Source organism: Candida pseudojiufengensis, assembly GCF_024610245.1.
Source record: "Candida pseudojiufengensis strain CBS 10847 chromosome Unknown scaffold8, whole genome shotgun sequence".
Classification (NCBI taxonomy): domain Eukaryota; kingdom Fungi; phylum Ascomycota; class Pichiomycetes; order Serinales; family Debaryomycetaceae; genus Lodderomyces; species Lodderomyces pseudojiufengensis.
In genome coordinates, this window is record NW_026261526.1 from 182,381 (window position 1) to 199,073 (window position 16,693).

The following is a 16,693-nucleotide window of genomic DNA, read 5'->3' on the forward strand; positions in this document are numbered from 1 at the left end:
TAAATTAATCCGATCGGAGGGGAAAGACTGCATAAGTATTCTTAAAAAAAAAAATTAGATTTGAGGGGGAGTTTGGGGGAGAAAAAAGTTTCATGCCATCATTAAGTGTATTTTTAAGTATCTATCTACAAGTAATTATATCATTTTAAATTTAGCATCTATATACGTCTACTTCATCTTCATCTTGTTCATTTTTCTAACATTATTTAATTCCTCACTTATTCTTTTCTCTACCAAGGTTTTTAATTCCATGGCTGACTGTTTATCAATAAATAACGTAGGAAATCTTTGACTTAACCATAAAAATAACAAAAGCAACTTATGCATACTCTCCAATTTCTCAACATTATCTAAATGTACATGAATATTTTTTGATATTATTGGTTTTGCTCCCAACAAATTCAAATCTAAAAAATCAAAGTCAAAAGCTGATTTACATTTTCTTTGAACAATATTTTTAAAAAATTTCTTAACTATGGGAACAACCATTTTTTTATTCATCGGACCGTGAAGATTTATCGGAGTTTCACTCAAATTTAATTGATCATCTATTGTCATATCCTTTAGGTTCTTATCCTTTGAAATCAAATCTAACAACCCAGTTTTAATTTCTAAATCGGCAATGAAATACAATTCAGATTTGAAATTCATCGTGTTTGCTATAAAATGCTGTAAAGTGTCTGACAATGGATTTTTGGTCGAATAATTGGTCATATAGTATTTCCAAACTAAATCAGTTGGCCATAAGCATGCTTTTTCTAATTCAAGGACAGGTTGACCAAGACATTCCTTTATGTAAATCAAACTGGCTCTTTGTAAAGCTGTCACAAACCCTTCTCTTGAGCCGTGCTCTGCACTGAATCTACCTGCTCTACCAGCGATTTGTTTGACTTGAGACACCGTTAAATTCTCAACTTCAGATCCATTAAACTTATTTATACCACTGAAGACAATTCTATTGATTTTGAGATTAAGTCCCATTCCAATTGCATCAGAGGCCACCAAAACATCGTACTCACCGTTGTTAAATCTATTGGCTTCTTGTGCTCTAATCTCTGGTGGTAATGCACCGTAAATTATTCCCACCTTCAATTTAGTTTGTCTCTCGATACTACACTTATAATCCAAAATTTTCCTTTTTGAAAATACGACTAAACAATCGCCTTTTTTCAAATCGTTTAATTTAACTGGTTTCTTTTCCACTGATAATTTCCCTAATCTATCAAAATTTTTAACAACTAACTCATCTCCAGTAATTTTAACTAATTTTTCAATCAAAGGAACTGCACTTTCCTCACCACATAAATGGATTTCGTGCGCTAAGACCCCCAACACTGCATTTGTCCACACAGATCCTCTTTGGCTGTCACCAATCATTTGGATCTCATCAATGACACATAGATCCATTTTTTTATGCAATGGAATCATCTCTATTGTACCAGCGGAAATTCCACTCACTTGACCATATTCATCGATAGATGGGATAACCTCTTCTCCTGTGATCAAATTACAACCTATTCCTTGTTGATTAAATCTTTCGTAAATTTCACGAGCTAACAATCTTAATGGACCAGCATAGTATCCAGTTCTAGATCGTGATAACTTTTGTAACGAATTATAGGTTTTACCACTATTTGTGGGTCCAACATGCATAATAATTTTTCTTTTCATTTTTCTAGCTTCAGGGAACCATTGTGCTGGGTTAGAAAAATCGATTAACGATCTCTCATACGGTGTTGTTATTGTTTTGAATTCTAGGTATTCCTTATGTAGTAAATGAGTTAAAAGATGTGTGATCAAGTCTTGTTTGTTCTTCAAGTTATAGTGTTTTAATATTTGTTCAGGATAATGATCCTGAATGATTGCATGGAGCAAATCTGGTATAATATTTATGTTTGGATTCAAAAAATCGACCAAAGTCAACTTCTGTACATTCGAGTCGTCAAACTTTTTAATCTTATCTTTCAACCTGATTTCAAACTTCTCGAAGATATCCCTTTGTTGTTGTGTTTCCTCATTCAAAAATTCATATGGATATTTGAATAATTTATTATCAATTTTCTTAGACAAATTTTGTAAAGGTTCATGTATCAGTTTGACCAAGTTTGATCCCAGATTATGAAATTCCACTGAGTCCTCGTCACTTGATCTAAAAACTGATTTAGGCTCCGTAAATTTGGTGATGGGCTTTGAAAATAGATAATGAGATGTTGCAAATGATCTAAATGTTTCAACATGAGATGGAGAAAACTTTGACTGCCGTATTATTAGATAGTTCGATAAGTTTGATCTTCGTCGTATTAATTTTAACCCATTCCTTGTACGCATTCTACTCATGCACATGAATTTCTGGTGAATATGACATATATTGTTGCATCAGAGTTTCTGAAACATGTTTTAGATTTACTATTATCGATGGTATTTCATTATATGCAGAACCTTCTATATAGTGGTTTTTCTTTGTATGGTTCTTCCAATTTTATAAACTACAATCCATAATTCACAATTTAAAAACTCATCAAACAGCTTCATCCCTATTATTGATATATCGAGCTTTGATCAAATTTTGTCGCAACAGTTTATTTGATATCCATTCTTGTAATTATATTTTCACAAAATTTTGTCAAAATTTCAACCTTATCAAAATTTTTAAATCATTAAAGTTAAAGGTGCAAGAGTAAAACATTGAATAATCCTTTGATTTTCAAGCATTAGCCGTCATCTTCTTTATGGATACCGGCGGGCCAAATATAAAATATTTGACTGATCAAAACAATACAGCACAATTAGCAGAACAATTCAATGATTTTTATTCATCCATAACGTCACCCAAAATAAGCCAAGTTGGAAACTACAGAATAATCGAAGAAATTGGAGGTGGTACATTTGGGAAAGTGTATTTAGCAAAGCACGTTCTTTTAGATGTCGATGTGGTTTTAAAATGTGGTCTTATCGATGATCCAAATATAGTCAGAGAAATTTACTATCATAAGCAATTGAAACATAAAAACATTGTCAGTGTGTATGAGGTAATAAAGACTGAAAATCATCTTTGGATTGCTATGGAATTTTGCGAAGGTGGTGAATTGTATTATTTAATTTATGAAAAGAAAAGGTTAGCAGTAAAAGAATGTCAAAATTTATTCTTTCAAATAGTTATTGGAGTCAAGCAAGTTCATTCAATGAACTTGAGTCATAGAGATTTAAAATTAGAAAATATTTTACTAGCCGACAGTAGGAAAACTATCGTTAAATTAACGGACTTTGGGATGATTAGAGAGTATAACCCGCAATCAAGAAAATTTTTATCAACTATATGTGGAACTTCAGTATATATGGCACCAGAACTAATTAATGGCCAAAAATATTCGGGTTTTGCTATTGACGTCTGGTCTTTGGGAGTTATATTGTACACAATGTTGTATGGACAACTACCGTTTGATGACGAAGATGAATTTAAAGTTAAAATGAAAATACTTAATGATAATCCTGATTTTAGTGATTTAGTTCCCGCTGAAATTAATGTATTGATTGCCAAAATGTTGAACAAGGATGCTAGTCAACGACCTAGTATTGGTGAAATTTTAAATTCGCCGTTTCTATTGGATATGTATAACAAGCATTTAGAAAGAACTCAGCGAAGAACACATGGCGATGCGGAATCCATAATTTCCATCAATCAGCATTACAATTGTGTTAGCAAACCTTTCAGTACCAGGATTGAAAGAGAGTTGGTTCGAAAATTGCAGAAATTAGATATTAATATTGAAGAACTACAAGCAAGTATCTACAATAATGAAATGAATTCATTAACTGCTTTCTATGAGCTATTGCTAACGCAAGAATTCAACAAGAAGAAAAAGCGATATATACGAGAAAAGAAAAGAAAATATAATGAAGCTAGAAGCTCACTAAGAAAGTCCAGAAAAAGAGTCAAGAGTGCTCTTTCATTATCCGATCAATCGATTGGTTCTCAACCATTGGAAAGAATAATTTCTTCATTAAGTTTAGCATCCAATAGAAATTCTAGCAAGACAAATTTGGCGAGAATGTCGACGTATTCCAAAAAATCAGGGGAGCAACAATCGCTGCCAAAATCTCCTCCAATGAAACGATTCAATACCGACCAGTCTAATCATTTAAACTCAGCTGCGGAGTCTCAACGAGACCTGGCAATATCACCAACAACCACTAAAATAGATGCTCCTTTACATCGAACAGTTTCATTTGTTCCAGACGAGAGAAGATTGTCTAATGTATCTTCACAAATAGAATCATTAAAAAAGCTGAATAAAAGTAATAAAATTTTTAACAAACTACAATTTTGGAAGAAAAATAAGCTTGAGGATGAGCAAGACAAAGAGAATGATATGATTTTATATCCTGGTTCGGGTGAGAAAACCGATATTGATATCGAAACTGGAGATGAAGGTTTGGAACTTGATGTAAAACCAAGTCCAGAGCGACTTAACCATATCCAAAATCAAAATATTTCAGATAAAAATGTCAATGGTCCAAAAATTATGGTGGAAGAGCCTCTTTTAGAGCCCAAGCTGGAAAATTCTTTCGTTGGTAATGCTTTGACGATTTCAAATTCTTTAGAATCACCAAGAACCCCTCCTTCAGCTGAAGGAAGAGGTTTTGCAAGAACAAGACCATCTTCAATGATATCACAGTTTAGTCAACTAAGTAGATTGAGTCAAATGTCAACAATGTTGTCGGAGTCAGAATTGGATATTTTAGATGAAACAGACACGTTGGATGATGATTATGAAGAAGATGAGGCATATGAATCAAGTTTGAACATATCCCAAGTAGATGGTAGATCAAGTGCTTCAAGTAGAGCTCCAATGAAAAAAAGACCAAGTTATAGACGAACATTATCGTCAGATTTATCTATACAAACCGGATCAAACAGTGGACCTGTGAATGTCAAGAAGAAATTGTCAATATCTAAACTACATAGTAACTCTTCTGGTGAGAGTGGTCAGGACGAATTGAAAAAAATGAATGATGAAAACAACCCTCTTGGAGCTGCAGATGAGAAAAATAGGTTTAGGTTGTTATCAAACGATACAAATACCAATTCAGCGAATTTCACAAACGGCAATAATAACGCTACTTTACCATTTCAACGATCACCTTCTCCTCCCGTTTCATTCAAATTCAACCATAAAGCCTTAGTCAAAGAACAAAAATCGGGAAAGAAGATAGTTTCGCCAACTTTTTTTCAAGGTAAGTCCAACACCTTACCTAAAAGCTATCAAGATACTAAGCAAGTAAATGATTGGATCAATAATTCACAAAAAAATGGTGGAGGTGTTAGTGCTTATTCTAATAAGGCTATGTTCAGCTCCGTGATTAATGAAGAAGAGGAAGGTGAGGAACTATAACATCAATATTGTACCAACTAGCTACGTAAAGTTAGCATCAACCTATCTGATATGTTATCAAGTAACTATGTAATTTAATAATAAAAATACACGACTTAACGAATCCTGCATGTACAATTTTGTATAGAAAATTTTTTTTTTTTACGTTTTGAATTTGATGTGAAAAATTCAAACGGTTGTAGATATAGCACCTTGATTCATCTACTTCATTACTATGGCATCTGTAATCGTGGTTGATAATGGTTTGAAAGATTCAATTCAAGAATATGCTCAAATTATTGACACAATAAATGGAAATACGGATTTTACACAACAACTTCAACCATTATTACCTACACAACAAGATCAAGAAATCACAAACCAATCAGATATATATCAGAAGATCAATGAAAATTCAACAGTAGAAACTTTAAAAAAGTTAACTGATAGAGAATTTGAACCAACAATTTACTTATTAATACATATCCTTTCACAATTATCTAGCATAGATCAAGTTTTAAACGATACATCATCATCAGTATATAAATTAATTTTATCAGTAAATCCACAACAACCATTAAGTTTAAGAGATAGAAAATCCATTAAATCATCATCCATTTTATCCATCTTAAGTACCATTTTCAACTTAATACCTAGATCTTCAAACACCAGAATCTTTTTAATTAAATCCATCTTAAATATTTTGAAAACTTCCGAAATTGATTTTAATTCAATTGAAGATAATATTGCTAATAATTTAATTACTTGGTTAAAAGAAAGCAATGCCTCAGATGAAGAAACAAAAGAAATATTCTGGAATTTTATACTTTTGGATTCTGGATATACTTTAAAATCATTAGAGTTGATTCAAGAATTCACAAACTCATTCACCTTATCAAATTCAGAATTAGAAAATTTAATCAAATTTGCATTATCATCAAAAATTGTTGACGTTTCATTTTTGGTGAATAATAACGTGGCATTAGCTTTAAAAAATTCCAATACTGAATTATCAAAAACATTCACAAAATACGTAAAGGGAGAATTAATTCCAGTCAATGAAATCAACGAATCATCTTTAAATGCCGAATTTGTTCATCAAAAATCCAGAATTTTAAACCTAACCAAATTCCTTGCAGAACAATCATTATCACCAGATCATGATGATATTGTATTTAAATATAGTGAGATTTCCGATTTGAAACCATCAGAGACGGAAGAATTGTTAGTAGAATCAATTAAAGCGGGCGTAATTGAAGGTAAGATAAATCAAATAGACGAAACTTTCAATTTGAGTAGAGTTAATAGATTCGTTATTGCAGGTGATGATCAAAGTAATGAACAAAAATGGGACTTAATTAAAAATGTATTACAACAATGGTCCAACTCCATATCTAATATAGATGAAATTGTAAAGGCTACTAGAGAAAATATCGTTAATAGTTCATCTAATTAGTTTATTATAATGTACGTTATTAAGGGTAGGTTTGGAATAAATATTTTAATCCCTTTCATTATCCAATACGACTAAAAACCCTCCAACCAAATGTAATGAACCACATACAAACACATTAACTTGATCTTGTCTTTTTATATACTCAACCGCTGTTTCAATATCAGGAAAAACATGTCTTTCTGAATGATCTCCATCTAATTTCTCCCATAGTTCACTAAATTTATTTTGTATTTCAAGTTTTTTTACAGCATCTTCGGAAGTATTTTTCGATACTAATTCGGAATTATATTGACCTGTTGACCAAGTTGTATTCGTCGTAAATATCACTTCATCGAATTTTATTTGTGGATCATTAACGCAAATAACTTGATGTAATTTCGTCAAAAGTTCTTCATAATTGTCTCTACCTTGCTGATTAAATAAAAGGATTTTTTTCTTTGGTGGTTGTAAAATTTGTTCTTGTTTGAACCAAGTTGATGAAGCATTTATAGATTCTATTGTATGAGCTCCATCTATGTACCATGTGATTCCTTTTGGTTTGTCATCAATTATTTGGCATCTTCCCGGCCAATCTACATCTTTTAGTCCAGTGATGAAAGCCTCAGGTAGTGTTTTGATGACGATGTTTTCTCCCAATTGCAATCCGCTGTCTATACCTAGCGCTTGTAAATGTGCATCAGCCAATCTTACAGCTAACGTAGCATTTTCTTTTTGAAAATCTCCAGATAATCCAAGTTCTACCTCAGGAAGTTGTTTAGAATTCACGAATTCTAATGATTTAACTTTCAATTCTTTGGCTCTCTTTTCAATTTGTTTATGTGATTGAGGGTATTCAAATTGTTCACTGACAAATGCAGGTGAATCTTGTTTGAATATACCTGTTTTGTTATCCGTTATACTTTCAATTGTATTTCCTAACATAAATGTATGATCTATTCCTAATGCACTAATTCCTGTCACTGTTGGTTTTTCTACTATATTAGTCGAATCAAAAGTTCCTCCAACACCAACCTCATAAATGGCAGTATCAACTCCTTCTTGTAAAAAGACGTGGAATGATAAAACGGTCAAATATTTGAAATACATTGGTTTCACTTCATTACTTGGTTGTAACGTAGGCCATTCTTCAGGATCTGATTGAGTCGTTGTTAATTTATCCCATACTTGAAAAAAATATTTTGTGAATAAATCTTTGTCTATAGGTTTTCCATCAATTCTAATTCTTTCACGTACAGATTTTAAATGTGGTGATGTATATAGACCAATTTTATTTATACCTTGAGATTGAAGTTGATATTGTTTTAATATACTTTCTGTAAATGCACAAGTTGATCCTTTACCTTTGGTTCCAGTGACATGAATTATATTCAATTTATTGAAATCTGAAGGTTTATAACCTAATCTTTTTGTATATTCTCTAACTTCATTAATTGATAATTCATTTCTATTTACATTTGGTCCCAATTTTTTCATAGCTTCAATTGATGCAAAATTTGATTGTAATGTGTTTAGTGCATTTATAGCATCTCTATAGGTTCTTGTACTCATTTTCCTAATATTCATAACATTGGTGAAAGTATGCTTAAGCTCTTCAATTAACATTAGTATGAAAATTTAAACATGTAAGTGAATTGATATACCGGAGGTTCATCTATATGCAGTATTTTTGATCCACTGCAAATAATTTATAATCCAAGAGTTTGCAAATATTTGAATTGGCTAAATCCAATTGCTCATTGATTCAATAGAATATGGTCAAAACAATGCAACCAGCTTCAACTAAACTATTTGAATATTTAAACCAAAATAATTTTGAAAGAATTTTAATGAAATTGGTGTGAATCTTAACAATAATTTTAATAGAATAAAAATAAAAATCATTATTCAAATTAACAAGGTTTGAATTTAATCAATTTCAAATTGATTAGACTAAAGTTCTTAATACACTCAGAAAGATACTTAGCATTTAATGCCATTTGGTTGAATCTATAGAAAGTAAATAAGTTAATCAAGATAGTGGCAAAAAATTACTCCCTAAATTTATAAATTATTAACAGAGTTACAAAAGATAAAATATAAAATTATTAAAGAACACCTTTTCTTTGCAACCAAAAAAAATTGAACAACGTCAACGAAGCATATAATTGAAGGAAACCATCAAACAACTTAATGTTTGACGTCAATTGACTTAATTAGGCTATCTTGGTATATTATTTTGGATGAAACAATGAAAATCATCGAGTTTTGAGTGATGGCATAATTTTACAACGCGCCAAACTATTTCAAACGATGAGTGTCAATTTGGATTAAACCCATATCAGACAATCCATTCAACTCTATCAGTCTCAAGCAGAACAATTGATGTGATTGCTTAAAACAATTGTTTAGGAGGGGTAAGAAAGTTTTTGAGTTAATCAAATTTTTGTATTAGGCAGAAGTTTACGCGTTTTAGAAGTCAATTTGCAAGCAATGATCTTAATTCTTTGCTTATAAGATTAATTGGATGATTTAAGTACATTAGGATCTCAATGTTTTGTTGAAAAATAGGATAGAGAGATTGAGCTGGGTTTGAAAAGTCAAAAATTGAAAAGGCTCAAGCGTTACTGGATTAAAATTGATTGAGAATCCAGCAGTAACTTCATCAATTCAAATCAAATGTTTCGAAATAGTCTGATATGGTGAAAGGGGATATAAGGAACCCAATTGCTAGTTATACCAGTTTTAGAGTGGGCCAACAACGGTATCAGATTCGAGAAAATGTAACGCGATCGAATTTTATCTTCATCTAAAAATTATCCTAAGTTGTTTTTATTATCTTGGAATGATTTGAAGTTGATGGATTCAATGAAGTATGACTTATTCATTTCATTTAAATTCAAATTCTGATACAAATTATTTTAGCTGCAAAAATACAAAAAGAAAATTCATATAATGACACAAAACTAAATTACACACAAAAGTAAAAAACACCTTTATGCTACCAATTAATTCTGACTAAAAAAAGAATTTATTTTACAATGAGTCAACAAAATATCATGATAGTTAATATCAAAGGAAAAAAATACGGAGATATATCCTTATCATTTACATCATCATCTTATTTACAAACAACATAAATACACAAACAAACAAACAAACAAACAAACACATCTGTTTAAACAATCTACAAATCTAAGTCATTTTCCAGTTCTGAATTATATATAGACAAATAATTTAGATCTTATCCGTTTTCCAACTGAAGAATTTAAACTTAATAACCAAATCACTTCCAAAATTCATTAGTTGAATTTTTTATAACAAAATAATTTCCAAACTGTTTTCAATTTTCATATAGCAATAACTTTTTACAATATAATAATAACTCAAGTAATGTATCAACTCATTTATATTTCCATTTAGGGAGTCAGAGAAGAAAGTCGATTAGTGTTTTTATAATTTTTTTATATTAAGTTACGAATTTTTTTTATAAAGAAAGGCGTAATAGATTTTATTAGTGATTATTTGGTTAAGGTTTAATATATTTTTCATTTTATTTCAAACAAAGAAGTTTTAAAAGCTTCATTTTAAGTTCATTATAAGAATTAATTTTATCATCATCATTTTTTTCAAATTGATTTCGAAAAGATAAACAAGGTTTTGGTTGTTGTCTTCCTGAAATTTTTTATTTAAAATTGTGAGTTTCATTATTGTTTTTATTCAGATTGTATTTTAAAAATTTTATTTTAAATTTTCGAAATGATTAATGACAATATTCATAATAATGTTCAATTTACTCCTTCTGCTTCTTCAAGCGGTGTGGGAGAAGAATCTTCTGCTGGCTTGAAGAGTATCACTTTTAAATATATTAAACAAGAGATGGATGCTGTTCATTCAAATTTTGATGAACAGTTTAAAAATATATCTCAATTTGTTAATTTACAAGTTGCTACAGCAGAAGGATCAGGAAGACAAGAAGGTCAAGAAATTGAAAAAGCTAATAACTATGAAAAGAACAATGTAGATAGAAAATCATCATCATCATCATCACTTGATATTATGTCAACTCAAAATAATGAAGAATTAAATGATGATGAATTAGACAAATTTATTGATATTCCTAATTTAATATCAGATAGTGAATCAGATGAAATTAAAACTGTTTCTACTAATTATGATATTAGTTATTGGAATGAACAAAGATCTTTACAACCAACCCCAGCAACAATTCAAACATCATCAGTTGCATCTCCAACTTCAATTTCATCTCCAACTCAACAACATCAACAATCACAACAGCCACAAGCAATTAGAAGTGTAGTACCTCCAAGTACGAACGAAATACAAATTAAGAAAGAAATCAATGAAAGTTTAAATTATTCATTAAATAATTTAAAAACTCAACAAATAACTCAACAACAATTTAAATATCAACGTAATCAATTAATGATTATAATAGTTAAATATGTTGCAACAAAAATTTATAATACTTTCCCACCAAATCCAACTAAAAATTCAAATGAATTACCATTAGATAAATTTTTATTATTATTAACAAGTAGATTAAAAATTTCATTAAATTTATTTTTAAAATCTATAATTTATTTATTTAGATATATGGATATTATATATTTATTAAGATATTTAAATCAAACAAATAATTTTGTAAATTATAATGATATGGGATTTGAATTAAAAAAATTAATTATTGGATGTTTTAAATTAACTATTTTAAAAGAAAATAAGATTTTAAAACAAACCCAAGCTCAAAAATCAAAAAATTTAAAACAATATAAAATTTTTAATGGTAATGAAGGAATTTATAAGAATTTAAATTGGGAAAAAATTACTGGATTAAAAAATCAAGAAATTAATAAAATTGTTAATGAATTAGTTGCAAGAATGAATGGGAAATTAAATATTAAAGATGTTGAAGTTGCTAGAATTAAAAATGAATTATATAGATTTGTTAAACAATGAGTAGTAAATTAATTTTTATAGTTTTAATGTGAGAGATCTCGAAATTTAAAGTAACTTTGGCCCAAATTTGCACTTCCTTGTATAAGGAACACGGACTGGATTGTCGACATTACACGATTAATGATTAAACTTAGCCTTCGCTAGAACGCCCAACGTTGCAAAGTGCTAGATCTGGTACAGGCTATCTGAAAAGTTACAATTCGAACCATAAAAATTTTGAAACAGAGCGAATAAATAAAATCTGAAACAGAGAAATGAAATAAAATAAAATACAAAACTTAACGAAAATACACAGAACTAGACAATTAATTTAAGGAAACAAATAAGTCATTTAAATGAAGTTAGTCATAAATAAAGGAAGCTTATTAAGGTAATAAATTGAGTCAATTACAATTTCAAGTTGAGAATATAATTAAAACAAACTAGTGTTGTAATTTTTTAAAAAATTTTAAAATTTTTTAACAAACTAAAGAATATAGAAGAATATGGATTTGTATATATAAAATTTAATATGAAACTATGAGTCATAATCCTTTAATTAGAGTAATACTTAATACGGATATATGGGGCTCATATGCTACCATTTGCGATAAAAATTTTTTTTTCTGTGAGTGTGTCATAAATTTTTTTTTTTTTTCTTTTGTTTCTTTGCTTAACCGCTGTATTACCTAATATAATGATAAGTACTAGACTCTATGACTTAATTATGACTTAATTTTTATAGAGAGAATCATTATATAAATTTTTCATATTTTTCACATTTTTTTTTTTCATTTTCTTTAGAACATCATTTTCAATTAGAAAATATTATATAATACTTCATAATTATATTTATATTCAAAATAGAATCAAATATATTAATTTAAATTCCAATTGCTAAATTTTAATCAACTTTTTTTGCAATCATTTCCCCATATAAAATCATATAAATAAATTTTCACACATACAAATACACAATAAAAAAATGTCACAACAATCTAATCCATATGGTCCAAATCCTTCAGATTTTTTATCAAATGTAAATAAATTTGAATTAATAGAAAGTACATTAAGAGAAGGTGAACAATTTGCAAATGCATTTTTTACAACTGAAAAAAAAATAGAAATTGCAAAAGCATTAGATGATTTTGGTGTTGATTATATTGAATTAACTTCTCCTGTTGCAAGTGAACAAAGTAGAAAAGATTGTGAAGCTATATGTAAGTTAGGTTTAAAAGCTAAAATATTAACTCATATAAGATGTCATATGGATGATGCAAGAGTTGCTGTTGAAACTGGAGTTGATGGAGTTGATGTTGTTATTGGTACATCACAATTTTTAAGAAAATATAGTCATGGAAAAGATATGAATTATATTGCTCAAAGTGCTATTGAAGTTATTGAATTTGTTAAATCAAAAGGTATTGAAATTAGATTTTCAAGTGAAGATAGTTTTAGAAGTGATATAGTTGATTTATTAAATATTTATAGAACAGTTGATAAAATTGGTGTAAATAGAGTTGGTATTGCTGATACTGTTGGTTGTGCAAATCCAAGACAAGTTTTTGAATTAGTTAAAACTTTAAAATCAGTAGTAAGTTGTGATATTGAATGTCATTTTCATGATGATACTGGTTGTGCTGTTGCAAATGCTTATACTGCTTTAGAAGCTGGTGCAAAATTTATTGATGTAAGTGTTTTAGGTATAGGTGAAAGAAATGGTATAACTCCATTAGGTGCATTAATGGCAAGAATGATAACAGCTGATAGAGATTATGTCTTGTCTAAATATAAATTACATAAATTAAGAGATTTAGAAAATTTAGTTGCTGATGCTGTTCAAGTTAATATTCCTTTTAATAATCCAATTACTGGATTTTGTGCTTTTACTCATAAAGCTGGTATACATGCAAAAGCTATATTAGCAAATCCTTCAACTTATGAAATTTTAAATCCAAGTGATTTTGGTTTAACAAGATATATTCATTTTGCAAATAGATTAACAGGATGGAATGCAATTAAATCAAGAGTTGATCAATTAAATTTAAATTTATCTGATGATCAAGTTAAAGAAGTTACTGCAAAAATTAAATTATTAGGTGATGTAAGACAATTAAATATTGATGATGTTGATTCAATAATTAAAGATTTTCATGCTGAACAAACTACTCCTGCTTTAAAACCTGTAAATAATGGAAATAATGAAGAAGTTAAAGAAGTTGAAGTAGAAGTTTCAGAATCAAAAAGACAAAAATTGGAATAAATCTGATTTTGTTTGTTAAGTCACGAATTGTGTTAGTAAAAAAGGTTTGAAATTTATTCATTTGTTCAAAAGTTATAGTTTTTGTTTAGTTTAGATATTTATTAAAAAATAAAAGTTTTCCATTGATATTCTTTTAGTGGTGTCTACAATCGTTTAAAATTTATAAAGATGTAAAAATGTTTGTGTTATTATTTACTTTTTTCATAGCCAACCTGTCTTTATATCATTAAAAAAACATACTACTTGATCTTTTTTCATCATCATAATTTAATACTCCAATTCCTCCATTATTATTATTACCAAATTCATTAACAACTTGTTCAACATTTGCAACACTAAATTCTAAATCATCAGTTGTAATCATATCCCAATATTTATAAATCATCATAACTGTAAATACATTACAAACACTACCAAAAAATAATCCATCAACATAATGTGATGCTCCAGAACATATTTGCATACTAAATACATAAGTTAAAATTTGTCCTGCAACAAAGAAAAATATACCTAATAATATTGCTCCCAAGGGCCACCAAGAATCTAATGCAAATACAACTAATATAATTTGTGAAACAACATATGTAGCTAATATTATAGCATTTATAATATAACTAAAAACAAATAATGTAGTAGTTTTTCTAAAATCTAAAGCAGTATTCCAATGTTTAAAAGTAATTAAACTTATAATAAAATTAACAGCAAACCATAAAAAAGTTATAATTCTTAAAATCCAAATAGATTTTCTTGTACCATCTTCCCAAAATTGAAAACATAATAAACCATTATATAATAAAACAAAACAACAACTACTTGCTAAACCAATTTGTAAACTTACGAAATAAGCATAAGTTGAAGAACTTGGAGGAGCAACTCCACAATCAACAATTAAACTACTAACAATTAATCCAATCATTAAATACATAAAATTTAACATTTCAATTCTACCAATTGCTGTATATTTTGCTCTCATATTGAAAATAATTATCAAGAAAATAATTAAACCACCAAAATGAACAAATGCATTACCAATTTGAAAAATCATTGTATTTGCTAATTCAACACTACGAGCATAACATTGTGGTACTATACCTCTTTGAAAACTTGCACTTTGATTTACTGCTCCTATTACTGAACATAAAGGTAGTGATGTTTTATTACATATACTATCAAATGATCCAAATGACATTATTATATTTAACTATTAGTTGTTTGTGGATGTTGTGAGTGGATTTTGTTGATGTGTAAAGTATTTGTTGTATTGTTTATTGTAAATCTGTTATAAAATTTTTAATATGCTTTGATGTGTTCGATAAACCTGAGTAATAGGATATGATGTATGAAGTGTTTTGTTCAAAAAATGAGATAGATAAATCCTATGAGATAATGAGTAGAAACGAGTGTGAGATGATGTAATTTTATATGCTATATGGAATGAAGGTTGGTTGATATATTGGTGTTTGATAAATTCGTAAATCAAACAAAAATTGATCTGATTTAAAAATTCTTTTTTTAGTAACATTGAAATTTTATTGTCTATTTTGGTTTTGTGTGATGTTAAAAAATAACATAATACGACATTCGCTTAGTGATTTTCAAATTAATCAACCAAACACGTCTCATTTATTACACTCCTCAGCCTCAAGTTAAAGAAAAATGAAGAGTTAATTTAAAAGCAGGTAAAACAAGCAACATTGATAAATAACAATAATTCTCATCCTCACTAATTTACACTTCCAATAGGTCGATCATAGTCACAAAGAATAAATCATTTAAGTTTTTCTTTTCTTCCAAAGAGAAAAGATACTAAATTAGATTAAGTATTTGATATTCGTATTGGATTTCCATCCTAACCACGAAGAGCCATTGATGAAGCAGTATAGGATCATAGGTATACAGTATTTAACTGTGTGAAAGATCTGTGTCATTGTTCTCGTATTCATTAAAGAATCACCTTCATATTTTTTGATCTGTGTTTTATTACTTAGGATTCTACATCAATATTTAAAACGCCGATCAAGAATTGTGAAGGTATGACTTTTAAAAAAAAGCAAGGATGAAAAACTTTCAAACAGAAAAATACTTGTACGTATGATTTTTTTAGAAAAAAGGACAAAAAGTATGGGATAAAGAGGTTGCAGTTTCCAGTGAAGCCGTTGAGAATAAAAAATTGGCTTCTAATTTCAAAAATAGACTATTACTCAAATAACATCAATGAAATTTTACAAAAATCAAATGCCACCATTACAATGGAGAAGGATGGAGCTGGAATTATTTTCAATTACCAGAAGATGACCTATTATACACAATTTCATTAATTTTTGAACTCAAAAGTACCAAGGAACTTGATAGGATTTTGATTGGAAAAAAAAAACTCAGAATCTTATTCATTTCGATTTTATGAAATGCTTTTATTGATTTCTCGAAAATTGGAGGAACATGATCAAAATTTATTGAATTTATGATCAAAATGATTCATTTCTTTCAATCAAGATGGTGTTCTTCCAGTTTGGTCGAAAAATCAATACATGCTTTTCATAAAAATGAATTATGTTCTTCACAATTTCTAGTTGAATAACTTGAAAGAAAGGAATGCAACGGAAGAATTAGTTCCACTTACAGAAGTGAGAAACAAAAGTTCATTATTAGACCTCGTTATGGACTTAA

General features: G+C 28.8%; 7 protein-coding genes across 7 annotated transcripts; 4 read left to right on the forward strand and 3 right to left on the reverse strand. All coding sequences in view use genetic code 12, as the record gives it.

Annotated features, from left to right (window-relative positions):
• Positions 1-168: 168 nt before the first annotated feature.
• On the reverse strand, positions 169-2,337 carry SUV3 (ATP-dependent RNA helicase; the record flags this gene model as incomplete). The annotated part of the gene is made up of 1 exon (XM_051756320.1): positions 169-2,337. The coding sequence occupies one exon, from the start codon at positions 2,335-2,337 to the stop codon at positions 169-171; it is 2,169 nt and encodes a 722-aa protein (XP_051615394.1).
• Positions 2,338-2,729: 392 nt separating this feature from the next.
• KGF55_001716 (non-specific serine/threonine protein kinase) lies at positions 2,730-5,393 on the forward strand (the record flags this gene model as incomplete). The annotated part of the gene is made up of 1 exon (XM_051756321.1): positions 2,730-5,393. The coding sequence occupies one exon, from the start codon at positions 2,730-2,732 to the stop codon at positions 5,391-5,393; it is 2,664 nt and encodes an 887-aa protein (XP_051615395.1).
• Positions 5,394-5,607: 214 nt separating this feature from the next.
• KGF55_001717 (uncharacterized protein) lies at positions 5,608-6,828 on the forward strand (the record flags this gene model as incomplete). Its single annotated transcript, XM_051756323.1, has 1 exon — positions 5,608-6,828. The coding sequence occupies one exon, from the start codon at positions 5,608-5,610 to the stop codon at positions 6,826-6,828; it is 1,221 nt and encodes a 406-aa protein (XP_051615396.1).
• A 45-nt stretch (positions 6,829-6,873) lies between these two features.
• KGF55_001718 (tetrahydrofolate synthase) lies at positions 6,874-8,430 on the reverse strand (the record flags this gene model as incomplete). Its single annotated transcript, XM_051756324.1, has 1 exon — positions 6,874-8,430. The coding sequence occupies one exon, from the start codon at positions 8,428-8,430 to the stop codon at positions 6,874-6,876; it is 1,557 nt and encodes a 518-aa protein (XP_051615397.1).
• A 2,133-nt stretch (positions 8,431-10,563) lies between these two features.
• KGF55_001719 (uncharacterized protein) lies at positions 10,564-11,784 on the forward strand (the record flags this gene model as incomplete). The annotated part of the gene is made up of 1 exon (XM_051756325.1): positions 10,564-11,784. One exon carries the CDS (start codon positions 10,564-10,566, stop codon positions 11,782-11,784), a length of 1,221 nt encoding a protein of 406 aa, XP_051615398.1.
• A 964-nt stretch (positions 11,785-12,748) lies between these two features.
• Positions 12,749-14,026, forward strand: LYS22 (Lys22p; the record flags this gene model as incomplete). Its single annotated transcript, XM_051756326.1, has 1 exon — positions 12,749-14,026. One exon carries the CDS (start codon positions 12,749-12,751, stop codon positions 14,024-14,026), a length of 1,278 nt encoding a protein of 425 aa, XP_051615399.1.
• Positions 14,027-14,252: 226 nt separating this feature from the next.
• CHS7 (Chs7p) lies at positions 14,253-15,215 on the reverse strand (the record flags this gene model as incomplete). The annotated part of the gene is made up of 1 exon (XM_051756327.1): positions 14,253-15,215. The coding sequence occupies one exon, from the start codon at positions 15,213-15,215 to the stop codon at positions 14,253-14,255; it is 963 nt and encodes a 320-aa protein (XP_051615400.1).
• Positions 15,216-16,693: the final 1,478 nt, after the last annotated feature.